General features: G+C 40.6%; 1 protein-coding gene across 3 annotated transcripts in view; it reads right to left on the bottom strand.

Annotated features, from left to right (window-relative positions):
• STON1 (stonin 1) overlaps positions 1–13,515 on the bottom strand; it is a 44,529-nt gene that overhangs the window by 15,791 nt on the left and 15,223 nt on the right. For 2 of the 3 annotated variants that reach the window (XM_071580369.1, XM_071580379.1), the window contains exons 3-4: positions 6,727–6,929; positions 2,225–6,351 (exon numbers count right to left, since the gene is read on the bottom strand). In XM_071580369.1, coding sequence (XP_071436470.1) covers positions 6,277–6,351; positions 6,727–6,929 — 278 coding nt within the window. In that variant the 3' untranslated portion in view covers positions 2,225–6,276. Of the gene's footprint in view, positions 1–2,224; positions 6,352–6,726; positions 6,930–13,515 lie in introns of those variants that run through there. The other variant, XM_071580389.1, reaches the window with a different exon arrangement.

Below are 13,515 nucleotides of genomic sequence, written 5' to 3'. Positions count from 1 at the left end.
TCATTGCACCCCATATGGCATGACCATGTGTTTTCCCTTGTATAAGCAAGATTGCCCTGTGCAGGAAGACAAGTCACCATTGCCAGCAGCTGTGCAGATGTGTCATAGGGATTCTCAAGGGGGAGCAAGTTCTGCTTGATGCACAATGGCAGCATATACTTGATGAATGCAGGGCCAGCTACATGGCACAGTGCTGACCTGAGCTCCGGCACACCACAAGCAGTGCCAGCATGGCTTGTTCAGGTAGGACACCTCTCACTGTGCCACATGAGTCCCACAACCACCTGCTGTGTCTTCAGTGGCTCTGCCCATGCCCCTGCTCCCTTCTTCAGCTGCTTCAGCTCCTCCTCCCCACCCCAGGAGATCATTCAGTTCATTTTCCTCCACTCCCCGCAGCTACTCACAACTTTGTTCTCAATACCTTCCCTTGAAAGCACTTCTCTATGTGGCTTCTTCACCTCTTTTCTGTTTCAGTCCCTCTTACAGTTAAGCTTTTCAACTTGACTTAGAGAGGCATCAGTTCTCCTTAGCCCTTGCAAACAAGCTCTGCCTGCTGCCCATTCCTTCTGCCAGCTGCCTGCTCAGTCCCTGCTTCCTCTCTCTTACAACTGCTTGTCACTCATCAGAGGTCTCTTCTACTCCTAGCACATCCCCACTGCTGCTTTTTTCCCCTTGGACTTTTACTGTTGAAAATGGAAATGGAAGTGAAAGTTATTCCATGTTAAACCCAAAAGGTCAGCACAATGCAATGTAACACTAGACTACACTCACCCACAACCAGAAAAACCTAATCACACTGGGGTTTGGGATGGCAAAACAGAATTTGAGCCAGTGCTTTATTTTTATCAGTAAGGCTCCAACAGGGAGTGTGAGCACAACTTACAACATGCTATGACTGTTATTGTAAAAAATTAAAGGTTGCTTTTACTAAGGGAAGAACAGTGCTATAAAATAGCAAATACTAGGAAGCTGTCCCAAAATAAATGTTTTTGTGTTTTCATTTGTGTTCTAGCAATTTGTCATCTCACTTTTTCATGTACCTGGATCATATTGTGCACTGATACTTTTAAACATTGCAAAATGTTTAAGTTCTGTAAGGGGACTACTTTTGCTAGACACCTGCTTTCCATTTGCAGGTGCTCATTGAAGGATAGAAGACCACTGAAGTGAGAATGGATGTTAACACTATTTCCTAGAGTTTCCCAGAATAGCTGGCTGCTTTGCTACAGGCACAGCAGCATAGGACAAGTGGCATGGTTATTTTATTCTTTAAACCCATTCTTTGAATGCTGCCTCACAAACCTGCCATATTTCCCCACAGAGGTTTCACAGTTTCCCTAGTAACAGCTCATTTCAAGAACAGGCTTTGAAATTTGTGAAAGACTTCAACAGTTGTCGCTACATTATACTCAAATTTCCCAGAGACCAGAGGGAGCAGTCTTAAGAAAAAATACTGGTATTCTCTGGGTTACTACTGCTATGCAAATGAGGCAGGAAATGGGGCTGCTATAAGCAATCATCAATGAGACCCCATCTGGAGTACTGCATCCAGCTCTGGGACCCCCAGCATAAGAAGGATATGGACCTGCTGGAGCAAGTTTGGAGGAGGGCCACAGAGAGGATCATAGTGCTGAAGCACCTCTCCTGTGAAGACAGAGAGAGTGGGTTTGTTCAGCCTGGAGAATAGAAGGCTCCAGGGAGACCTTATAGCACTTTCCAGTACCTAAAGGGGGCTATAAGAAAACTGGAGAGGGACTTGTAACAAGGGCATGTAGTGACAGGACAAGGGGGAATGGCTTTATAAATTGAAAGATGGGAGGTTTGGATTAGATATTAGTAAGAAATTCTTTACTGTGAGGGTGGTGAGGCAGTGGAACAGGTTTCCCAGAGAAGTTGTGGATGCCCCATCCCTGGAAATGTTCAAGGCCAGGTTGGATGGGGCATTGAGGTACCTGATCCAGTGGAAGGTGTCCCTGCCCATAATAGATGATCTTCAAAGTCCCTTCCAACCCAAATTATTCTATGATCAATGGAATATAGTGCATTGTTAAGCTTTCTGCAACTAGCTTTATCTAATATGAGGAGTGATCTTCCCCACTCACAGAGAAGAACTGTTCTTTCTAATAAACTGCAATACCCAATGACTGGGATCAACCAGTTAATTATAGTAAATGTAAAACCAGCTTGATAAATTTCTAGTGAAGGGACAAGATACCGCTAGTTTTAAATACAACTTTATTTTTTTAATCAATATGCAATCTACAAAATGTTATTACAAGATTATCAGCATGATCTGTTTGTACGTATATTGACAAAAAGACCCTAATAAAATTATAGTTTCCATTAAAAGTAACAGCACTGCTTCAAAGTTATCAAAATTATTGCTAAGAACTACTAACTGCAGCAGGTAGTTACTGTGTTTAGTTAACAAAAAGACAAATGCAAAATAAAAGTATGGACACCAATACTGCAGCTAAGAAGTCTGTCAGGTAAAATAAACACAACCAAAAGTAACAAGTGAAAACATGTCTTCAGATTTAAAGTATTTTTGCACAATTAATACAGAATCTGGAGGGGGAAAAAAAGCAAGGAGCATAAGGATGACAGTGGCTTGGCATCAAGTTCAATGGAGTGCATCATCATCCTCATTTCTCAAGAGCTGCTACACGGGCAACTGGACTATTCTTCCCAATCACTGCAAAGCTTCAGCTCTGACACCTAGTAACACCTCTTTTCCTATCTTTTGTGCCCTTTTCTGGTTGGAATAAGCAGGCATAGCAGGGTGCTTACTTACTAACATCAAAAATCTTCTACAGCCTATTACCACTATTCCTTTCTTCTTTTATTTTTGCCTCTCCTTTATTCTTAGAGTCTTTGATGCAGTTCCCATTTTGTCAGTTTAAAGACTTCCATTGACTTCAATGGGTGTTTGAATCCAAAATTACATCAAGTACCATTTACCTACAGTAATGCATTTAGTATGAGAAAGATAAATGCAAAGATAAGGTTTGTCGGTTTCAGCAAATACAACACTTTGTAGTTAAGGCAAACACACTATAAAAATAGCTGTTCTCATTGATTTCTGTATTAAAAACATAGTATCACAAACCTTGCCAGTCTTCTGTGAAGAAAACACAGAAAATATCTAAACACTGCCCCATAGTAAATGTTAGCGAAATGTCTGCATCTTAAGTGACCCAAACAGCTGGAAGCATTTCAGTGACTGCAGGCGCTCTCTGTGGGAAGCAGAGATCAGATACACCTGAAACCTGTTTTCTCACATGATGCCAATGTACCTCATGAGTTATTTAAAGCTCCAGTCCTTCTGCCGGCTGGACACTGATCATCACAACAGCTTATAGCAACTGTTCTTCATCTCCATTCCCTTCCCAAAATTACAGTTAGACTGCTTATAGCCCAGATTTCTAAAGAATCAAAGCTCGTATGTTTATTCGCTATCAGCTGCTGTCATGTTCATGGAAAAACGTTAGCAAATGAGAATATTTGCTCACTAGGTTATACTCAAGGGCACCAGACAATGCAGAAAAAAAGGGAAGCCAGGGTGTTTCTGCTTTGGCATGTTGCAATAGAATAGGAAGTTAGAATTTGATGGGGGGAGAAAAAGTCAGACAACACAAACTTTCTTCTTTAAACTGCAGCCTATTTTTAAATATTCTGACATGAAGGCATATAGACATCAGTTTGCTACTGAACAGGGCAATTACTCAACCTTAGGCTGCACTAATCATTAGGTTTAAACTGAAAACCATGTATTAAACAGAATAACTTTTTTTCAGTGTAGCAATATTTCTCTGGAATTAAATCCCTGTGATCCTGATCAAATTCCAATTAAAGTTAATGGCAAGTCTTGCAAGCCTCAGATGGAAATCCAAGTGTTTGCAACATATATAAAGCTGTAGCTTGACCTTTTTATGTTAATGAGATCAGTAAGTCTGAATGACCATTTGCACCATACCAGGTACAATACAGATTCACTAGCAGAATGATGACTTGGAAGGTGGTCGTTCATCATTTAGGCTACTCACTCAAAACAGTAGCTCATATCTTGAAGGGTCACACTACACAGACTTCTTAAACACATCCTGAGACACAGCAGACACCTGAGAGAAGAAAAGCAGCCATCGCTTCTGCAGGATCTGTAACACCACCAGGTACCAAATGCCCAGGAGATGAGTGCTGCAAATGGAGATCCTAAGGTGAAAGATTTCCTCCTTCTTAAAAAACTAAAACAAAAAGTAGTGGCCAGGTAAGCAAGACAGGCGTTCGAGAGTAAGCACTGTTAATAGGTTTAGTGAATTAGATGTATTAATGGAAATCAAAACAAGTCAGCCTCAGACAAAGGTTTGCACAGGTATTTGCAGCACATACTTTGCTTCCTCTACTGTAGCTCTAGTATAACCATGGACTTCAGCAAACTGCAGATGTTGCCATGGTGCTAAGTATAAACACTGCCCTGCCACACTCTATGCCCCTTAGTTCAGCTGAGCAGTATGTAAACCAAAATTAAATATTAATAAAACACACCAAACATGACTTGAAGGTGCTAATGGCTTCTCAAGTCAAAATATAGATGGAGGATGCAACAGCTGAGTCATTATTTGGATCACTACTATACTCCAATGCTTGCTTAGATTTATAACAATATAATCTGCTAATAAAAAGGGATATATAGAGAAGCCCAAATACCGTAATAGTCTATCTGGGGCTTTGGCAATGCAATACCCATAAAAAACCTGCCCTCAGGACTTACTATAAAATCTATTACCCATTTCATTCTCAGCTTCTGAATGGGGGGAAAAGTTTATTGTGATGAACTAGGTTCATATTATGGCCTTCTGTTTTCTCAGACTGGTAATTTTCTCAGTACGTATCCCACATATTTCTACTTTTGGGGAATAAGATTTGTCTCTATTTTTACATAGTGTTCATATAAACAGTTACAAGCTGCACAATATATAAAGTGAGGCAGTGCATTACTATATTTTTGTTCTCCACTAATTACAATTTGATGTAAGGATAGTTTTAGGAAAACTGCAGCCAAAAAATTATCAGGAGCATTTTTTTAATTTATCAGCCTGCAGAAAATGACCAAGGGAATAACAGCTGAGGGGAAGTATTAGAACCTTTCCTAAGTGCCAATCATTTGTTGAAAACACATTTAACACACTAGCTGATGAAGCATCACAGCTTCATGTCTCTTGTGACAGTCCATTCCTGCATTATTTCCCCATGGAAAATGCCTTCAGAGCAAGTAGCATGAAAACATCTCCCTTTCTATGTATGAAAAAGACTGTCTTAAACGTTACTCAAAGCCACAACTTCTGCAGTTTCCAAACCAACATCTGGAACTTGCATCCTAAAGGAGACTCAGAGAAAACAGCAGCAACCAGCCTTTCCCTCTGCTTGTGGGGGAAAACATCCTCTGGTGTACATTCTTAAAGCCTCATCAAATAAAATGAGCCTGGACTGATTTACGCTCGCTGAGGATCCATCCCTTATCTCACTTGCTACAGTAGTGAAAAAGAATTGTCTAATAGTGGCACAGAAATTGCAATCACATCTGCTGTATGGTTTTTTGCCCATGAGATTACCACTAGTGAACCTATGAAGTGATGAGGAGGAAACAGTCACAGCCACAGAAAAATGAGGAATATTATTACAGAGGAACTTTTCTCATTTTACGAATGAAATCACCCAGTTTACAACTCATTAATTAATGCTCTTGTCAGGAATAGTGTTTTGACTTGTTCTGTTCACATACATCAAGGGGAGCAGAAACATGAGGGACTTGAGTTTTCAAACAGCACTTAAAAATGTAAATGGTCCTGCTGGACCTTACATAGTTGCTGGTCTGCACATAAGCGCTCTGGAAGATTTCATTACCAAATATTACATGTCCAAGTGACATGAACTCTTTGAGTAGTGCCATTAGTTTTCAATATGGAGTATGAGATCATTCCCAACTCATAGATGCACAACAGGAAAATAATATATTACAATCAGTCAATTAAATGTTCACATCCTGCAGCTCTTTACAAGGAGAGCTTACTCATACCAGTATTCCCATGACAGGAAGTTTACTTGAATGCAGGCCAGTCAAATGAGTACTGATTTGTAGAATCAAACCCATAAGCACTAAAAAAATTCAATGACCATGTTGATTCTAAACTAGGTCACTACGCTTCTTCTAACAATAGAATTTCCTATGTAAAATGATTCCTACTAATATCCTATGACGGTGCCTCCTGTCCTCTTTTACTGCATTAGGCAGTTGCCAGCCTTATCTGGGTCTTCTCCATCAAGCCTAATCCACTTCTTTTCAATTTCGACCTGTAGATAGAAAACAAAAAGAACCAGGTAGAATTAGCAAATAATAAGACACTGAAAGTGTGAACTGCAGCAATGACATGAAAAAAAACCTTTGACACGGAACCAAAACATTTCCAGACCCAACAGATTTCAAAACCACAACTCCCAAAAATAGCTCAACTGAGGAAAAACAAAGCTGCATTCACAGTTGTTTTTCAGCATCATCTTTGAACAGAGAAGGAATTACTATTTAATCATTCTTTTCCTCAAAGTCATTATCAAAAGAACATGCAAGATATGTTTAGAATACAAAGCACATTTGCTTCTCAAATACTGTATGGGGGAGTGGAGAGGAAGAAGAGAAGGAAAGCATGGAAAGCATAGCCCCGAAAATACCTGGCAATTGTAAAAAGCTTTCTGAACAACATGTTTCTGGGGCTGTAGATCACTCTCTAGTCCCAGGGACTTGACTTCTGTTCCTGAGGCATGGGTATCATGAACAACAAACTGGACAGTAGCAAATGGATACCAGTCAGATGGTATTTCCTGATCTGATCCAAGCTCCAATTTGTAAGACAGGCTGTGTGGATGATCTGAACCTTGGGGAAAAAAAGAAAACGACCAGATCATCAGTGAATTATCTTTTCTTTGCTTAAAATGTCAGGTTCATCTCCTTGCGAGAGAGGACAGCTCTGCTTTTTATGCATACAAACCAGTTTTCATGATATAAGATTATTTTATCTATAATATTTTGCTACTTGGACATAAGGTGTCCCCTTACTCATTTTTTCTACCTCAGCACACTTTTTCATAGTCACTGCAGTTTTACAAATCAATTTATGCAAGATTTACCACATCCTTCCAGCTTCTGGCTGAGAGAAGAATGTTACAAACTTAGGGTTTTGTTGCTAAATTCATACTGTTTGGAAGAATCTCAGTTTTCCCTTAAAAATGCATTTCTTACACTCACAGAAAATTAAGAACTGGAAGGACCCAGTGTAGATAAGGCAGAGATGCTGCCCTGTGTGCAAGCCCCCTTTCCAGAGCTCTCTGCTGCAGGAATTTTACTGGAGTGTTTATTTCAAGTACTACAGCTATCTTGTGTAACTGCATTTATTACAGTATGTCTACAGCAGGAAGGTAAAGGTGCAGCTCAAAGTGCTGGTCAAACAAGATATATGCCAGCTGTCAAGCTAAGGGCTACCTGGACTCTCTTTCTAGCTTGGTTAGTTACAGGAAAAGAACATACCCCATTTCTTTTTCTTGAGAAACGAATATTGCTGTAATAACTGTCATGTTATAAAGCAGAGTCATGAAGGACATGTGCAGCATATTCTAAATTACTTTAATCCAACCTTAGATCCTAGGGATCACTTGCTTTAGCCTTTCTTACATGTGGCAATGATACAGGAAAGCACTTCTGGCACAACACAGGTGAGAGCCTGCTTTCCAAAGCAACTGAAGTCAGCAGGTTCACTATGTGCATGAAAGCAATATAATATAACATAATGAAAAGAATCCTCTCTGAATTATTCAGGGCAAAACACAATAATTCTGTGTTTCTCCCTCTCTCCAGGACTTTTATCATCAGCATAGACAACTAACTACACTTTGGCTGCAGGCAGAAAAAAAAATAAAGCAGAGAAAAGATTGGCTGTATTTTGTCAAAGGCAAACCTAGCACTGCATATTTGGTTTTCATCCATTACACTGAATGGCATCTCAAAGTTCAAGCAAAAAGGTCCTATTCTTTATGCACTGGCTTCCTCTGGTGACAGGAATCAAATTTGTATCAGAATGAAGGAAATACTGAAGATGGAGTTAACATACACTGAGCTTTATCTGTCCCATGGGAAAAGTCATGGTAACATTCCACATCCACACTCTCATAGGCACTTTTCATGGTAAAAATAAATAATAAAGCTACACCTCCATTGCTCCTAGGAGCCTTGGGCTGGATGTGTTCTCTGGTCTGTGCTGCAGATTTTCCCTTAAACCTGCCTCCCAGTCTGCCCAAGAGTTCAGGACATAGTTTTCATTTAAGCAGTTCTGTCACTTGTGTCTCTGACTGCACTAGAACAAAGTCTAATTCCATAAATCATCCTCCAGATTTCATTTCAAATCTGGCATAAATCAAAAGGCCCCCAAAAATCAAGGCTTGAAGAGCATAAAATTCAATTATTCTTAATCATACTAAAACAGTTCACATTTTATTTTCCTTTTGATTAACTATATAATTAGTATAATTAATAATTCCCTCCCTCTTCCTAGTTGTTACAATCAACAGCATGTGACTGCCTGAAAGAAAAGAGAAGGGAAGGGGGAGAAGGATTAGGCAGTGTCCTTTGGATTATCAGCACCTAAACTTCAGATGGGGAGGTCTCTGACTCTTTTTCTCCCCCCTTCTTTTTAACATGTTTAATAACAGCAACAATAATCAGTAGCTTACAAAGCTGTTTGCTGATTGCAGGTGTTCAGTGCCCCAGAGATACACAGAAAGGAACACAGCAACATTTACAGCCACCATGTCAGTGAAGAGACATGTCACTGAACAAGTGCAGTCCTTCACCAGCTGGACTCTGTATGTGGCTAACTTACAAGCATCCTCTGCAGTCTTGCTTCCAGAGGTACATCACATTCCATCCTTATCTGAAATGCTGATTCTTTACATGGATTTCAGAAAATAGTGCTATATGCACACCAGCTAGAATCCTGCACTATGGAAGAGTATCAAACACTGGCCAGGAAGTCTCACAGGTGCCTTTGAAGAAATATGTATTACAATGGAGAGCCAGCAACCACTTCCCACATGGGACAAGATGCTTCTTTCTACCAAAACATAACTATAAGACATAAGGGACTGGTTACAGAAATTGTAGGAAGATGTAATGCAACTCACACTCATAAATGCAAGGGCAGATCCATAAAAGGGACTGGTAGGGATGACCGCGACAAAAAAATGTGTAGGTTCCAAGTTTTGGGAATGAAGCTCCCTTAAGTATGTCCAATAATAGCACCTTTATGGTGAAACAGGAGAAGTAAGCACTCAACAATGGCCAATGCCAGCACAGAGGGAGAGAAACAAAACCAAGCAGGACAGGCTGGAGAGATCAGATGGAAGAACTTCACCCCTCCTTGCAGACCTTGCAACCCACCCGCCTTACCAGTCAAGGTACAGCGTTTTACAACCTGCCTGCACTTAAAAAATTACAACCACCACCCAAACCATGCCCATGACCAAAAGGAGCAGCACTATTACCTCCATTTTATATATAGCAGCCTGCTGTTTAGGGCACTTGTGCATGAATCAGGCTCAGTCACACACACAACTAGACAGCAAGGCTGGTGTGGGGATGGAGTGGGAGGGACTGACTGCAATTCAAGCTAAATCAGGGCTCTCCACATGTGTGAGACATTGCTCCTCTGAGCATACCACAGGACAGGGTCCTTCAGGGCAGTAAAGCGCAAAGATACCCAGTTTGCAGGGAGTGCCATGCCAGGGGCATGCAGCATGTGGCTAAAGGCTCAGGACAGTAACATAAAACACAGACACCAGTAAAACTATAACATTAGGGATTTTATTACTGAAATAGAGGAGGGAACAAAGTCAGAAATAAGGTTTACAGCCACCAGTCAACTGCTTGAGAATGAAGCTGGAGCACTGAACAAGTGTGAGGAGGTGCTGTTTCATCACTCGTGTATCCAGGGACAGGCAGATCTCTGTACCTCAGATCTGAGCCTTGTCCATGATGTGCTGCTGCTCAACTCGTGCTGTGTCCAAGCCCATTTCTCCTGCACTAACACTCTCTTGGTCCACAGTCCCTCTTCCAGTCATGCTGGACAGGGTGGAATGAGGCCTGTTGAGGTGGGCCTCTCTGTCCTTGAATCCTCCATCATACCACACAGCTGTGGGGGAAAGGATTTGTTGTTTGGAGTCCATTTGTGGTAGAAGGAAACTGGCATAGATCTAAGGGCTTTTGGATATCAAATTTAGCATATTTCAGGCCTATGAAGAAACAAATAGCAATGGGAATCATCTGGAAAATTATTTTGTCTTGTGAGAAAGGGATCCCAGAAATAACCACGACTTCGAATTTTCCTGGGCAGGTATCTGATGGTAAATGTTGGATGATAAATGTCCATTTGAGTCTAGGCATAAATGGTCCACAGTCTAGACCATTCCTCTTGGTCTGCTGATGTTAGACATGGCACAGTTGTGATTCAGTACCACATAGCCCTTAAAGAAATCTCTGGGTTTATATTTCAGCTGACCCACACCCATGAAATGGTCTTGGTGTTGGGACGCAGTGAGTTCTGGGGTGCTTCCTTTTCCTTAGGTGGTAACCTGCAAAGGTACAGACAATAGTTTTGGGATCTCAGTAAGGCTACTGCCTTGGGTCCTCTGGAGCAGTCTCCACTGGACCTTTTAGCATACTCCTAAAATACAGGGTGCCCCCCAGTCCATTTGTCTCTTGTACCAATGTCAATGTCAGAAGGAGGTACTCACTTCACTTGTGGAGAAGTTCTTCACCTGCTGCTGAGCTGTGCTAGGAGTGCAGAGCAACTTCTTTCCATCAGCTGTCAGATGACAAAGTGACCAACCAACACTTTGGAAGACTGAACATCGCCTTAGTTTCCACCTAAAAGTAGCTGGTCCTTGCCATTTCTGCTCCATGAAACTACTGCTTCCCAGGCTTTGTATTACACTGGAGTTAGAAGAAGAAAGAGAGGCTGCATGTACAAGATCCTTTTGCAAAGCAAACTGTAATGCAGTAATGGCCAGAAGGAGAGAGGAGGTGATGCTGTGGAAAGATGAGTGGGTTGGAGCAGGCACAGTGTATGTAATCTGCACACCATGCTAAGACAACATATTCAGATGCAAGCCCAGCTATCTAAAACATAGCCCAACAGGCATCGTGGACACATGAGCACCTGGTATAATGAATCACTCCTGAAAGGCAACCGGACAACTTAGGGAGATAACTGAGCTTTTACTAGCTGACTTAGGAGACAGAAACCCTGTGGTCTACATGTCTGTGCAACTTCTTAAGAATTTTGTCAATTGAGAGACTTTTGTCTGTCCTGATCATCCAATCTGGCTCTTGTATCCTAAAAACATTCAAAAATCTTGCTCTCTTTCTCTAAAGAATACCAGTAAGAAAGCCAAACCAAACAAACAAAAGATCAGTAAAACTATGAAACTAGATTCAACAATATCATTTAGCATTCATATGGCATTTCAAAAGCAATTAATAATCTAACTTTTTGTCTATTCACATTATTTAGCCCTTATTCACTTGTGTAAGTAGAACTCAAGCAACCTTGATCTGAGAAAGGTTGATGAAGACAAGCAATTTAAGCCAATAAAATGTACTGGTTATTTTAGTTAAGTAGTAATTCTATTTTTTGCGAAAATTGGTCCAGTTCTAAAAGTCTTATTTTGGACATGAAAACATCAACAATTACTAAGACACAGATTTATAACATGATGGTTAGAAGTTAGTAACTCTGCAGCTATGTCTAAATGGGTGCATTCACCCAACCTGCTGGGAGAAAGGCATAGGAAACAGGCGAGTGAGAATGGTATACCACCACCAAGGAACAGTTTGCAATGGTGCTGGTGCCAGAAAGAAGTGGCTGGGCAGGGATGGAGCCCACCAGAAAAAATCATGGCTTGGAGTTTTCACCTAGGCAGTTTGGAAAGTAAGAAAAGCAGCAGCTGACTGTTTCTGGGGACCACATCACATCCCACACTGGAGTCTCATGCTCTGATGCTAAAGGGACTAAAAGGCTGCCAGCAGCCACAAGCTTCCCTGGCTGCAATTTGCTGTGTTGTTTAATCACTGCTTCCTCAGCATGGCTCCAGGATGCAGAATGAAAGAAGAAATAATCAGTTGAAGAGCTGTTGCTTTACACAACAGCCTAAGGATGGAGGTGTCACAGCAGGAAACACCACAGGACTCCAATTTACACAGCAAGTGATTAAAATAGAGCATTTCCAAGTCTAGTCTCTCCTCTGCTTCCTGAGTGACACAGGTGCATACAGCTTCTCTACTGCAAAGACTGGCCTCAATACTGTGCTAAAATCATAATATATTCTGCATTTCCTTACACAATCCCAAATTTCACAAACATAGAATCAATTTGCAGAAATTTCATTCAATCAGCAATTCAGTCTGTGGCTTTTTTACTTTTTTTTTTAAATAATGCTAACATTCTGACTCCAAACTCTGTATGTCTGAATAAGCATAGGGAGCTTTTAAAAGTCTGGGGTATCTCACAGCTCATATGAACTTCACTTGACCCGTTTTCCAAGGAAGTACTTTAGTAGAATCCAGTGGATATGAACATATTTCAATATCTATTACCAAAGCCACAATGTAACTGTAGGAAACCTTTTCTTTTTATTTTTTTAAGAAGTCTTGAACAAGGCTTTTTGAAAGCAAAAGCCTTGGCATATTTTTCCCCCTGAGATAAACATATTATGAACGTTTACATATTTCTATTAGTCTGACTGTTTCCAGATTCTTGGAACGCCTTGGGACAACTCTATTTTTAAACTCTTAACTATGTACAGAGCACTTGATAAAGAGGTTTCAAACTTAACCAGGCAGTATTACTACTAAAATGTTTTTTCAAATGCATGAACATTTCAAGGATACAAATGATCTTGCAGATCTCAGCCAGAGGAATTATTCAAATGTCAAAAATTTTAAGTTACTGGTGAAAAATAATTTAAAGCTGTAGAATGCCACAAAGAACAGTTCTTACTTAAATTTGTAGTTAATTGTGCACATCAAAATCTTAATGTGAAAGAATTACAGGGAATTCAAAACTTTGGAAGACATACAATCATCTTTAAAATTGCCTAAATTGCTGACTTGATTTTGCAAAACCAAACCTACATTAAATAGAAAAGACTACTAAAAGCTACCCAAACAGTTAGTCCCATAAGCCTTGGGAAAACACATGGGTCACAGTAGTATGGTGCAAATTCTTGAAACCTGAGGCACAGGACACCATACCCACAGATTTGGAAGACCTGAAGAATCTTCTTCTGCTTGCTAATTCTCCTACATCTTTTCATCAACTCTTCTGCCCTCCCTGTCCATTTTCCAGTCTTCCCAATCCCTCCTTTACTGCCTCCCCTTATCTTCCCTCTCTCTGTCTTTTCTCTCCCCCCACA

This window comes from Pithys albifrons, chromosome 2 (genome assembly GCF_047495875.1).
Source record: "Pithys albifrons albifrons isolate INPA30051 chromosome 2, PitAlb_v1, whole genome shotgun sequence".
NCBI lineage: Eukaryota > Metazoa > Chordata > Aves > Passeriformes > Thamnophilidae > Pithys > Pithys albifrons.
This window is presented reverse-complemented; position numbering and strand designations above follow the sequence as displayed.